This window comes from Coturnix japonica, chromosome 4 (assembly GCF_001577835.2).
Source record: "Coturnix japonica isolate 7356 chromosome 4, Coturnix japonica 2.1, whole genome shotgun sequence".
NCBI lineage: Eukaryota > Metazoa > Chordata > Aves > Galliformes > Phasianidae > Coturnix > Coturnix japonica.
In genome coordinates this window covers 20510393-20523312 of record NC_029519.1, presented here as the reverse complement: position 1 = coordinate 20523312, position 12920 = coordinate 20510393, and the positions used below count along the sequence as shown (strand labels likewise).

The 12920-nt window shown below is 42.3% G+C and overlaps 1 protein-coding gene across 3 annotated transcripts; it reads left to right on the top strand.

The window, feature by feature from the left end:
- The first annotated feature begins 2 nt into the window (after positions 1-2).
- NPY1R (neuropeptide Y receptor Y1) lies at positions 3-12394 on the top strand. Of its 3 annotated transcripts, none has more exons than XM_032443964.1 (4): positions 3-108; positions 8537-8657; positions 8739-9577; positions 9699-12394. In XM_032443964.1, the coding sequence occupies exons 3-4, from the start codon at positions 8882-8884 to the stop codon at positions 10155-10157; spliced, it is 1155 nt and encodes a 384-aa protein (XP_032299855.1). In that variant the 5' UTR covers positions 3-108; positions 8537-8657; positions 8739-8881; the 3' UTR covers positions 10158-12394. The 3 variants fall into 3 exon arrangements, with proteins under 3 accessions (XP_032299855.1, XP_015716501.1, XP_015716502.1); XM_015861015.2 differs by lacking the exon at positions 3-108 and adding an exon at positions 4652-6268; XM_015861016.2 differs by lacking the exons at positions 3-108; positions 8537-8657 and adding an exon at positions 4652-6268.
- The last annotated feature ends 526 nt before the right edge of the window (positions 12395-12920 follow it).

Sequence of the window (12920 nt, the reverse complement as noted above, 5' to 3'; positions counted from 1 at the left end):
CTTGCTGTTCCCGTCACCTTGGCTGGAGCTCAGCTTTGGTGGCATTTATCCACCATTATTTTAGAACAGGTGGGAGGTGATGGATTCCCCCATGTTTTCCACTCTGAGGTGAGTAACTCTGTTTTCCCAGACACAAGTATCTAAAGGGTGGTTTTAATTTGTTCTGAGCCATCAGTGGGAAGGCAGGATGCTTTCCCTGTTTCTTCCTTTCTTTCTTTAAGTGAATGATATTTTAAAGTCTAAAAATGGTTGGGTATGTCATAGCCCAACAGATGAAAAGTAATTCTGTTGCTTGCACCAGAATCTTCTAGCAAGCTAAGTCGCATTGATCATAGCCCAATTACAGGGCTACTGGAGAACAGAGTGACGTGCGGGTCTCTGGGAGCACAGGTGGCAGAGTGTGACATGGGAATGTAATGACTTTTCCATTTGCCAAGGCACTCCTTACACAGTTGATATTAACAGAGTACTGCAGAAAAGCTGTCAGTGTAATTAGCCAGTGAAAAAGTGCACTACACAAAGGCGAACCACCTGGATCAACCAACTTGTAAAATAGCTTTACAACCCTAAATGTCCAGCTAGATTCCTTATTTAATTGGATTTTTAAAGTACACATTTTAGGGTGAGTGCTAAGGGAACAATAAATTTCACTCTTCATGGGGTGGGGTCAGTATAGCAAAGAAGATCGCATCCCATATTCTTTTCATCTGCTTCTGCACTATTCACCACCCACTGCTCGTGAATCACTGCATGTGCAAGTGGAGCACAGGGAGCTGCCAGGTGGAAGTGACGTGCCAATCCAGCTCATCATTTTAAGACAGCTCTCCTGTTAGTCATAAAGGAGAACTAAATTAATCATTTTTAGGGCCAAGAAGCAGTTCCTAACATTTTTTTACCATCTTCTCACCTAACACTTGTACTTGGAAAGTTTTCACACCAAAGGCAGAAACCCACCCTGGTTCTGACCTGCTGTTTAAGACCATCTCCCAAAGCACCTGTTTAGCTGGATGCTCCCTGTTCCAGGGCAGTTTCCCACAGTGCTGACCCTGCTGCTTGACATGGAAGCTCCTGGAAAGAGAGAAGCTTTAGAGGAACTGAACCTTTCCATGAAAACTTCTGGCTATAGCAAACAGATATTGCCTTTCAAAAACAAAGAAACCAACCTGAATTTGCTGGCAGAGCCCACGAATGGGAATTTGCATCCCATAGCTATGACTTACACAGGATACCACTGTTACTTTGTAAGGTTAAAACAAACAAACAAATAAACAAAACCACAAACAAACAAACAAACAAACAAAAAACAACCAGCATTGAAAGAGGGTAGATTTATGTTGGATGTTAGGGGGAAGTCCTTTACTAGGAGAGTGGTGAGGTCCTGGAACAGGCTGCCCAGGGAGGTTTTGGATGCTCCGTCCTTGGAGGTGTTCAAGGCCAGGTTGGATGGGGCCCTGGGCAACCTGATCTAGTAAATGTGGAAGTTTGGTGGCCCTGCCAGGCAGGGGGGTTGGAGCTTCATGATCCTTGAGGTCCCTTCCAACCCATGTCATTCTGTGATTTCTCTGTGCTGACCATTTCTAAGGTGAACAATCACTATGGTTTCCCAAGCAGTCACCAGAAATTACATGCTTCCTGGTGAAAGCAGTAAGACAAGTGTTTACTCCCAAAAGCATTTTTGTCTAAGAACAGAGTACCCTACTCTTTTTGTTGTGTTATTTCAGGAGGGTTTATCAGCCAGCAATGCACTGCATATGTGGGCTTTTTTTTCTTCTTCTTTTCTCTCCCCTCCCCCCCCCCCCCCATTTTTACCTCAGTTCTGTAAATAACACCAGATTTCTCTCAGCTGTATGTGGACAATTAATTGCTGGCACTTGTGTATGTCAGAAGCAATTACTATTCAAGCTACTAGCATTCTTTTCCTTTTTTAGTGGTTGTGAACCTCAGAATTGCCAGTAATACTATTGAATAATAAAATAGGTGATCCTGAGATAGGAAAGGTACTGACATTAGAGACATGTCAGCTCTGGCAACAGATGATGGCAGAGGTTCCCTAGAAATTAGCTTCTCTAGGGTTGCTGAAACCATGGAGGAGTCCTTGAATAAGTCAGAGATGATGATGATGATGATGATGATGATGATGATGGAGGAGCTGGCAAAGAAAACACCACTGTATGAGTGGGAGATTTGTGAGTCAGAAGGGCACAGCAGTAAATGCAGGACAGAACTCTGCCATTATAAGGAATACAAATTAATGTTGCCATGTTTCTTCCCTCGTGCTCCCAAGGGAAATGTATCTTCGAGAATCCTAATATCTTTGAAAATTTAGCTTCTAAATGTTAACTGTTAAAGACATGAAGACTTAAAGCTCCAACCAAAGTCAGTGAGAACTAATGAATGCCACTGAAAAATCAAGCCCAAATCCACCTAGCTTCGAAATTTTGCAGTGTGCAGTTGATTGCCTTGAATCAAAACTTGCTGTGAGTCAGAGTCCAATGTTAATGTAAAGTTTGATGCCAGCAGAGCACCTATCCATCAGCAAGACAGCCTAAAATGGTAGGACATAACTACTACAGAGTTTGAGGCATTTTGTGAGATACGTATAAAGCATTCTTATTGGTTGGAACTTTCCCCACAAATCAGCCCAGCTATTCATAGAACCACAGAAGTGTTTGAGTCAAAAGAGACCCTTACAGGTCCTCTAATCCAACTCTCCTGCAATGAACAGGGACACTTAAAGCTCCATCAGGTGCTCAGAGCCCTGTCTAGCCTGACCTTGAAAAGACTAGGGACAGGATATCCACTACCTCTGTAGGCGACCTGTGACAATGCCTCACCAGCCTTATTGTAAAGAAACTTCTTAATTACATCCAATCTAAATCAGCCCATTTTCAGTATTCATACTACTCATGTTAAAAATACTTTACAAAATGCTGATTATGTTTTTGTTCTATGGATATATATTTAGCCTGTCCCTTCCACAGGTTTTATCTTGTGTTGGGCATGAAGACAGCGAGCTGCAGATTAATGAAAATGTTCTAATGGTTGAGATGTCTGCAAGGAGACAGGACATCTGTTAGGTAATGCAACACTTCTGAGAGTGAGAAATTTTGTTACCTAACGGGTCTCGTCACTTTTGCTGGCTGGTGCTTATACCACTGTCTGTTGGTTATGCTGAAGCACAGAGCCTATTTCTGCTTTGTTTGAAGCCAGGTGGATGCTCATATATGAGTTCAAGTCCCCTAAGGCTACAGTAGAAAACATGACTTCGTATTTTAGCCAGGTAGTCATAATTTAAGTTACATCTCAATCAGTCTTTGAGTAATGTTACATATAATCAGGGCAGCTTTGCACTGGTTAGCTTGACTTTATCACGGAAAGCAGAACTGCAGCAGCAAGGCACTCAGACAAGATTAACCACATAATTATTCATGCAGCTTCTTTGTGTTAGTGACATTAGCAGTCAAATGAAGTGTTGTTATGTTTGGTGTCAGTTGCAGTCATTGCAGAATAAACATGCTCTTAGCCAAACAGAGATTTTGTACTCAACAGCAAAACATCTATTTATTCTACTGATGACTGACTGTTGCCCCCAAGGAGCATGAGTTCTCTAATGTGATATGAAAGCCTTTCAATGGTACCACAGTTCATTAGTAGAAAATGAAAACAGTAAAAATAAACAATAAAAGTGGAAGTAAAAACAAGCAAACAAAACTCCTTCAGTGTTTCCATCCAAAACAGTGGTGACTTCAGTTTGTTTTATGTGCAATAGGAACCTCAAACAAGTCTCAAGCCATTCTTTTACTCTGTGGATTTTAAGTTTTAGGGAGAGATTGTGCTAGCTGAACACATGACAATACACTGTAGTGAAAGTGTTATCCTCATTTTATGATCTCTTCTTTTACATTTTTGAGTTGCAGGGAGAGTATTTTAATGGGTTGATTTCCTGGCATATTTTCCCAGGTGTTTCTTTGAAACATCTTGTTTCCTTCTAAATGCTATTCATTCAAAGAAATGCTCTATTCTTTTACTCATGCTGTTCTGTTTTCTTAGTTAAGATTCTTGCATTCTTTGTATTGCATTTATTCTCTTTTCACAGCGTCACATCTTCACACAAACACAGTCTTCCAGCTTGCATTGTCTGTGATGCACTGAAATAACATATTCCAAGGAGGAGGATAATCTCTTACACTATGGCTGTTTTGCTATTCCAGTATTCTTGTGTCCTGACAACTAGCAATAGAACAAGAGTTGCTGTGGAATTACTTAGTGTCTTTGTGAGCTTGGTGCTCCAGTTGGAGGTGCTCAACTTGGTGCTGGAACTGGGTATGCACAGAAGAGCTAAGAACTGCTAAAATCTGAGCTTCCTTCACAACTTACCTAATGCTATATGGCATTAACTTCACAGAACACATTTTGTATAGATATAGTAGAAAACCTTTGAAAAGAACACATCAGTTTACTAGAGTAATTGTTTATCAGTGTGTTTTAATTCTCACATTTGCATGAAATGCTTTGGTGAAGATTGGTGTAGCTCCAAGAGATTCAGTCATCTGAGGTGAGCACAGAGCAGAGGGCAAGTATGGCAGAGCAGGAGCTTTGTAGTAAAAACCTGCTGAGGTATATATATATATATATATATATATATATATATATATATGGAGAGTATATATCTGAAAGACTCAGTGACTCACACAGCTTTTTCCATTGTTCCACTGCTCTGCTTGAAACATCCATCTACACTGCAAATAACTCTGTGAATGCCTTATCCCTTCACTGTGAGTTCAGGTCACTGAGTGACATGCAGGATCTATCTCCAGTCTCTCACGGTTGATAACTATTTTACATTGTATTGTCCACATCCATAACTATGTGTGTCCTCAGCTCTCCATGTCTGAAAGTGTTACTGGCTCAGGTAGAAATACAGTCTTCATGGGATCCTCAGCACCTGCTTATATCTTTGCGTTCTCTGCCCAGCCATGTCCACCGTTGCTGTGCTCAGGTAAACACCGGTGCACAGTAATGATCCACATCCACATATGACTGAAATCCCCAAGAGGTTTAATTTACAGCCTGCACTTACCTCTTTGTTGCTGGGGGTCAGTGTCAGCAGAGCTCAGGTTTGGAGCAACCAGGAGGTATGCCCACACTTTCCTTCCTCACAGTGAGAGCTGCAGGTTAGATGCAGCTAAGATGAGCTTTCTGGAAATACAGGATATACACAAATTCCAGAGTACTGGATTCTGTAGCATTCCCACGAGAGTTACTTTGCAAAACATATTACAGTCATTTAATACGTGCAACTATTATTTCTTTTTTGTAATAGTACAGTTACCCTCCTGAGACCTATCCTCAATATAACAGAGTTGTCCTGTAAAAGGGATATTTTAACTTCAGCAAGTTCTTACTCTTGAAAAATTAATCTGGAACCTTGAAGGAGTCAGGGCACTTTTGCTTCCCATGAATTCCAAGATCACAGTGCAGCCTGTTTGACAGGGCATTCATACTTGAATTGATCCAGGTAACTTTTCTTGGACTTCTGTACTGGCTTCCCAACTCATTGTTTGTTTAATATATTTTTGGCTATTAAAGTAGGTCTGCAGCAGCAGTGCTTTGTGTGTGTGAGATACCAAGATATTTCTGAAACATGAAAGGAGGGAATGGGAAATAAAATACTTGGTTTTATTCATGGAAGTTGTTTGGTAACCAGTGCTCTAATCTGCTACAGCTGCTAGTAGTCTGCAAGGCAATTCATAACGGCTGCATGAAAAAATCTGCTTGCTGGCAGCTAGGGGTTGTGCAGGTTCAAAAATCCAATGCCGAACTTCTTAACTGCTGTTCCACTTCACTTTCCAATAAAGCTTTTCTTCGGGCTTGACTGGCCACACGGTGGCAATAACTTGCAAACAAAGCGCCGGAGCTGCCTGAGAGCGATGCGAAACTCTCCCTCCCGGAGCTCTTCTCGGCTCTCTTCACCTCCTCTTTTGTTTCAGTATTTAATTGCATGTATTTCAGAATTACTAGGCAACCCACCCCCAGATGTGTAATTGAAAGGTGATGTGCTTGCAATGAGGTTTTCAGGATCTGCTCAGCAGAGCCCCATCATGTGATCCTGGGATGAGGTGGAGTTCGGCTTTAAGGGGGAGTCTCCAGCCTTCCCCACCAATCTTTAGCATCTCAGCTGGAGGAAAACCGGTGGATTCTTCCCCTTCTCTGATTCCTTCTCCCTTCAGCCCCCGAGAAGATCGCGGATAGGCGGAGCAGTTGCAAGGTGAGTTTCCCTGCGATCGCTTCCCGATGCCGGCGCTGCTCGGGGCAGGTGACTTGAGGTAGGGAGGAGCAGGTGCCAGGCTAGACTTGCGAGCGGCTGGGACTGGCAGCATTTTGGGCTTCCTTTCGAAAAGCTCCCATAGCTTTTACAGTGAGTTGCCAGTCAGCTCGCAGCACGTTTTTTTCCCCTTTCGATCCGCTGGTGCTAAACTTTTGACAGAAATCCAGGAGAGCTGGAGGGGCGGAGGCGTGTGAAATGGGGAGACCCGGTGGGTCACCGCAGAGCTCTGCAGAGCTTCACCAGCCCCCGGGATGGGGAGGGCTGTCCCTGCTGGTAGGGGGCGGGGAGCAGCACCATGCCCCAGGAGAGGTAACTGCACCCCTACCGATGCCTGGCCAGTTTTGGAAAGGTGGGCAGGGTGACAGGACGCCTTGCTGCTTGCCAAACAGTGCTGTGCTTCTGAGCTCGTTCTCAGCCATGGTCCTATACTGGTCTCTGCTATGGGGAGAGGCAAGGGAAGGCAAGGAGCAGTGGCATTTTCTGGTTTTGAATTTGTTATTTAATAAATAAGCAAAAGCAGAGCTGTGGGCTTCTTAATAAATATGAAAAAGCAAGAGCTTGAAATCATGTCCTGACGCTATGCTGGCTGCAGTGAGGTCCTGGCTGTTGAGAAAACCTGCTTTCTTGCAGGATGTGGTGCCTCACCCACTTTGCTCTTGCCATTGTCCCATCAGCTCCAAGGGCTGCACTGCCCATCTTGTGCTGTACAAGTAACAGAGACATGATTAAATCCACATGGTGAATTTCAGGCTGGAGTAAAATCTAACCTGTTGGAAATTGAGTCCTGACTCCGCATCACTCATATGCTTGTCCTTCAGATAAAGCACTTTACTCTGACTCCATCTGAAGTGATGCTTCAGGGGGCCCTGGAGAAGCCTTTGTATTCGTTGGACCCCAATGATATGGCCTAGGGAGACTTGGTAAATTTAGTTATCAGAGGCAGCAATTCTGAGAAATAATTCTCAGGTGCCTGCCCCAGCTAGCTAGAAAATCGGAACAGCCAAACCTCAAGCAGAGACGCTTTTTCTCTCAAGCTGCTGCTGTGAACTCTGTGAGTAAGATGTCACCCAGAGGCAGGCTGTTGCCTGTCATGGTTCCATGTAGCCAGGTGATGATTACAGAGGGCTAGCAAAGCTGTCTGAGGTGATCTTGTAACACTTGAAACAAATATTGTGTCAGTATGGTCCTCCTTTTGCTGACTCTCTGGAGGAGCTGGAGGCACAAGTCCAGCAGGGACCAGTGGAAGGGATGTCTGGCGCCAGTAACATGAGAGTCAGCTTAGGTGGCACCTAGATTTATACAGTATTTCAGACCAAAGCTCACCCATTCTCACTTCCATTGAAGCACATTTCAGTGAGCTCTGCTTTGACAGCTTTAGTGATTACTGCCATATGGAGCCAGGTTTAGAGCCCACTTGTGTGAATTTTAAGTGGCATCATTGTCATTAGCATAACCTGAGGTTAAGTGAGCAATAAATATAGCACATAGGAGAGGGGGTAGAGGGAAACTTTCAGATTGAAGGTGGCTGCTGTGAATGGTAAGTTGAACTAGAATTGTATCAGGTTATTTGATTTTTTTGTTTGTTTGTTTTCATTTTTCCTCCTTTACGCATATGCCTGAGTTTCTCTGATTTTAATATCAGAAGCATTGCAAAGGGGTGGTTGTTTAGGCATTACTATTCATCTTACATAGGAACACGCTCTGCTGTATTTAATTTTTGCTGACTTTTTCGTTACCCGTTTTGTTCTTTCTTCATGGTGCAGCCCTGCAAGTTAAGACTGAGGTGTTCAGAGGTCCTGATTTCCCTTTGACTCACTGATAGTGCTGCAGTGAGCACTCATGTAAAAGATTAAGGGAAAACACTTTCTGACAACTCAGTCACTCAGTATCATGTGTACACTAGGTAAAAAAAGAGTACAGCAAATTTTTTCATGTAGTTTTTCTACCCCTCAGGAGGAGTTTTCCTCTCTCTTATGCTATAGCTAGGTGTAATTGCACTTAGAGCAGCCTGAGAAAGCAAATCTTTGCAGATTAAACTTGTAGGAATGACATGTGAAGCATCAAACAAAGGCTACACTGGTGTTAAGACTGAAGTTGATTCACACCCTGTTGTTTTTCTGTCACTTGTGCTTATGAGACTGTGCTGGGAAGGGCTGTGCCTGCAAATCCACATTTAAGCTCTGGTTCCTTCCTTTCCCTGTCCTGCAGCCCTTGCTCTCTCTTTGGATATCAGGCCATGACTGCCAGTCTCCCATAGGGCCTTCCCCTTTGTTCTGGTCAGCAATTCCTGGTCCTGAAGTCCAGTGGTGCCAGGGGACTGGTGCTGAAGGTGGGTGATAATCACAACAGAGTTTTGGGGTTCTGGGGTAGCCTACATGCAGGAGGTGACCGGTCCTCCTCCTTCCCCCAGGTCTTGCCAGGCAGATGTGGCATCGAGGAGCGGGCTCTGCGGAGGAGCTCCCTGTGGGCTGACTGACATACGTTGATGGTCAGGAGTGGCTTGGATGAGACCTGTGGCAGCTGGGAATATTAAACAGCAAGCTGGAAAAAAACATGAATGCTTCGGTTCTTGATCCTCTGGGAAATAATTCCAGTCACCTGAACTTTTCGGAGAACTCTCAGATCTTGCAGTTTGAAGATGAGGACTGCCATGTGCCTTTGGCCATGGTCTTCACCTTGGCCTTGGCTTATGGGACTGTGATAATTCTGGGAGTCTCTGGGAATCTGGCCCTGATTGTCATCATTTTGAAACAAAAGGAAATGCGCAATGTTACGAACATCCTCATTGTCAACCTTTCCTTTTCTGACCTCCTAGTGACCATCATGTGTCTTCCCTTTACCTTTGTGTATACTTTAATGGACCACTGGATTTTTGGAGAGGCCATGTGCAAATTGAACCCTTTCGTGCAATGTGCCTCGATCACAGTCTCGGTCTTTTCTTTAGTTCTTATTGCTATTGAACGCCATCAGCTGATCATCAACCCCCGTGGCTGGAGGCCAAACAACAGGCATGCCTACATGGGGATAGCTGCCATATGGGTTTTGGCCATAGCTTCCTCCTTGCCTTTCCTGATCTACCATGTGTTAACAGATGAACCCTTCAGAAACATAGCATTTGATGAATATAAGGACAAATATGTGTGCTTGGACCTCTTCCCCTTGGACACTGCCCGGCTTTCTTATACCACCACTCTTTTGGTGATTCAGTACTTTGGACCACTTTGTTTCATATTTATTTGCTACTTAAAGGTAAGAGAGAGCTCCCTCTGTGATATGTACTTCTTTTTGTCTGATGTTTGCTTATCTTAGCAATAGCTATTGTTGTAGGTTAAATTATCCCACGCGTTTTTCTTTGTTGAATTTCCCACAGATATACTTTCGCTTGAAAAAAAGGAGCAACATGATGGACAAGATAAGAGACAGTAAGTACAGATCCTCTGAAACCAAAAGGATCAACATCATGCTGATCTCGATAGTGGTTGCCTTTGCAGTTTGCTGGCTTCCTCTCACCATTTTCAATATCGTGTTTGATTGGAACCATGAAATTCTGCCCGCTGCTACCTGCAGCCACAATCTGCTGTTCCTGATCTGCCACCTCACTGCCATGATCTCCACCTGTGTGAACCCTATTTTCTACGGGTTTCTCAACAAGAACTTCCAGAGGGACCTGCAGTTTTTATTTCACTTCTGCCACTTCCGCTCCCGTGAGGAAGATTATGAGACTATAGCCATGTCCACCATGCACACAGATGTCTCAAAAACCTCTCTAAAGCAGGCAAGCCCAGTTGCATTTAAAAAAATAAATAGTGATGATGATGACAAAATATAAAGATGTTATAATAATTCTACACCAAACCTTTGAAATTTGCCCGCTGGTTAAATGTGCCCAAGGACAAGCACAATTATGTAACAAGTACTAAATGGGTAATGCTTTTCTTCTTTTTACAAGGAACTTTGATTGTTGTCACTTTGAAATTTTATGCTGTGCATTTCTGCCCCTTATGCTGCTTTAATGTTCACAGCAGTTATATCCGAATCTTATTATAGAAAGTAGCTCAACTTGCTACTACCTATGGTTTTCATCAACTTTCTCTTGTTCTGTTTCTTTGTACAGTTATGTACTTTAGCACAAAGGTACGTTTATAGATTTTTTTTTTAGACTTTTTTATTTATTTATTTTATTTATTACTGTTTATTTCCCCAAATAAGTAGTTCTCAGGATTGTCCATATAAGAGCATTAGAAGTGATACGAACTGCAGGGAGACTGTCACTACGAAGGACTCCCATCCTAGCATAAAATTAGGATGTTCTGACTTGCAGAGTTGTTCCGTTGTTTGTTTGTTTTGTTGTTTCTAATCTGTCTTTTGATCAGTGTTAAAATCCTGTGAAAGTAGTGGAGGAGTGCACAAAATGATTCTGAGAAACCTTAGATCACGTTAAATGGGGACGTGCCTTTGTCTCATTCAGAGGCAATTCAGACTGTAATCACTTCGGTTCAAAGGGAGGATTAGGAGAGAAATTCTGTTGTCATTTACAAGAGGAGTAATTCCACAGAGCACAATGGGATAACTCTGATTTTAACCACAGCAAATGAAAGCACAAACGGGCCTTTAATCCCAAATGATTATAGCTGATTTTAGTAATACAGGCTTTTTTAAATTAAAAAACACAAACCCCATTTTCATCTGCTATCACTGGAAGACTGAGATGAAATCTGCTGTTGGTCCCAAGCATATGAACCATGTAAATTCTTCTTATGTCCTATGTATGAATGTCAAGAATCTGAAGGGAGGTGGCAATGTTTGCTTTCTGTACCAGGTGTGATTCCACCCCTGCAGGTGATGTTACAAATCAGGTTTTGGGTTAAAAAAAACCTTCCAAAATAGCTGTAGCTACATGAATTGTTTTGTGATAATTAGTGCTGATCTATATAAATGATGTATTGCCTCATTATATTCTGTATTCAGATGCAATGATATAAACCTGGATTATCTCCAAGGTGATGGGTGTCTTGAGATCTGCAAAACTTAAAAGAAGGATATAGTGTTGCAGTTGGTACATTTTCCTTCCAAACTCATAGTTCCTACAGTTGACTGAAGTGTGAGAATATTTGCCAAATATACACAATAGAGCTCTGTGTGTTACTGCTTAAAATATATGTCCTCTAATTACACAAAATATACGTGACTAGATCCCCAGCTGAGGGAAGCCTGCATATCTTGGCTGTTGTAATGAAACGATAACAATATCAGCCAGCTGAGGCTCTACATCATACAGTGTACTTTGCTATACAATCAATGCCTTTCTGAGTAATCAGCTTTTTAAAAATACAATATAGTCTTTATTTAGCAATATCGCTTTATACCCTTCTGACAGAGAAGAGTGTATTTAAAATAGGTGTAAATGTAGCATCAGTGGGAACCAAATCTGATATCTTTCTGAACAAAAAGATCTCAGGATGTGATGGTGAATTTAATACTCTCTAAATCTGATATGGATAACTGTCTAAGAAAGGAAAATTATTAAGTTTGCCAGTATTTAAAAGTCAAGAACTGTGCCTTGTACAGTCTTAAAAACAGTGTAGAATATTAAAGTAGCAATGTGTTCTTGTGCATTATAATTCCATGTATTTCTTTACTGATAGAAAATTTAATTGAAAAGGAAGTTTCTGTACTTGAAAACAGAGAGAGAATGTAAAATGAATTATATGACAGAGCTTTCTTTCAGAGCCTTGTCTTTTTGTATTTTATGGGATTTCCCTCTTCTGGTGGCTCTGTATGGAGTGTGTTGTTAATATGACAAGAGTCTCCTGAAATTATTCCCCTGTCTCTTCACAGTAATTTTGCTATACCAAAGGATTTGTATTTCCACAGAGATGCATTGTAGAAACCCAGATTTGTTCTTCTGTTAAGAATGACACACTACAGTTTCCCCACAAGAGAGAGAGAAAAAAAACAAAACCATAATGCATTTTGATTATTATTGTTCCTGTTTAAAAGAAATAGAAAAATCATCACTTTCTTCAGATCCAGTGGGAGAAGAAAATAAAATCATTTGGGAAGTTTTCCAGTTAGTTTGTTGGAAACAATCAAGCTGAATTAGATGCTTACACATGGGAGCTGTTGGTGTGACTTTAGAGGTGTCTGCTGCTGCATGGAGTCCTAAAAACATATGCTAAGATTCACGGGTCCTCGATAGGACAGCAGCATGGTTAGTCCTGCACCAGCCTTTCTCCTGCTGATGGTACTACCTCAAATCAAAGCATCCATCTCGTCCCATCTCCTGAGGGTGTGTGCCTGGGGATTTTTACCCTACTGTCTGATAATCAAGTGGTACCTGTGCCAGCAGGTGCAAGTTAAAGCACCCCTTCAGTTCATAAGGGTAAAGCTCAGGAGCAATTTCTCTGCTGCACTGCACTCTAGGATCAGGTTTCTTTCCCACATTTCCTCCCCTCCCTGCAAGATGCATGCTATGCTGCCTTTCCTAAGGCTCCACAAAGGGTGCAGATTCATACATACAGCACGGGTTACACTGACTGTGTCAGCAGCGGGCAGTGAGCACTGTGCAGGGGGTGTTCAATGGAAAAAAGCT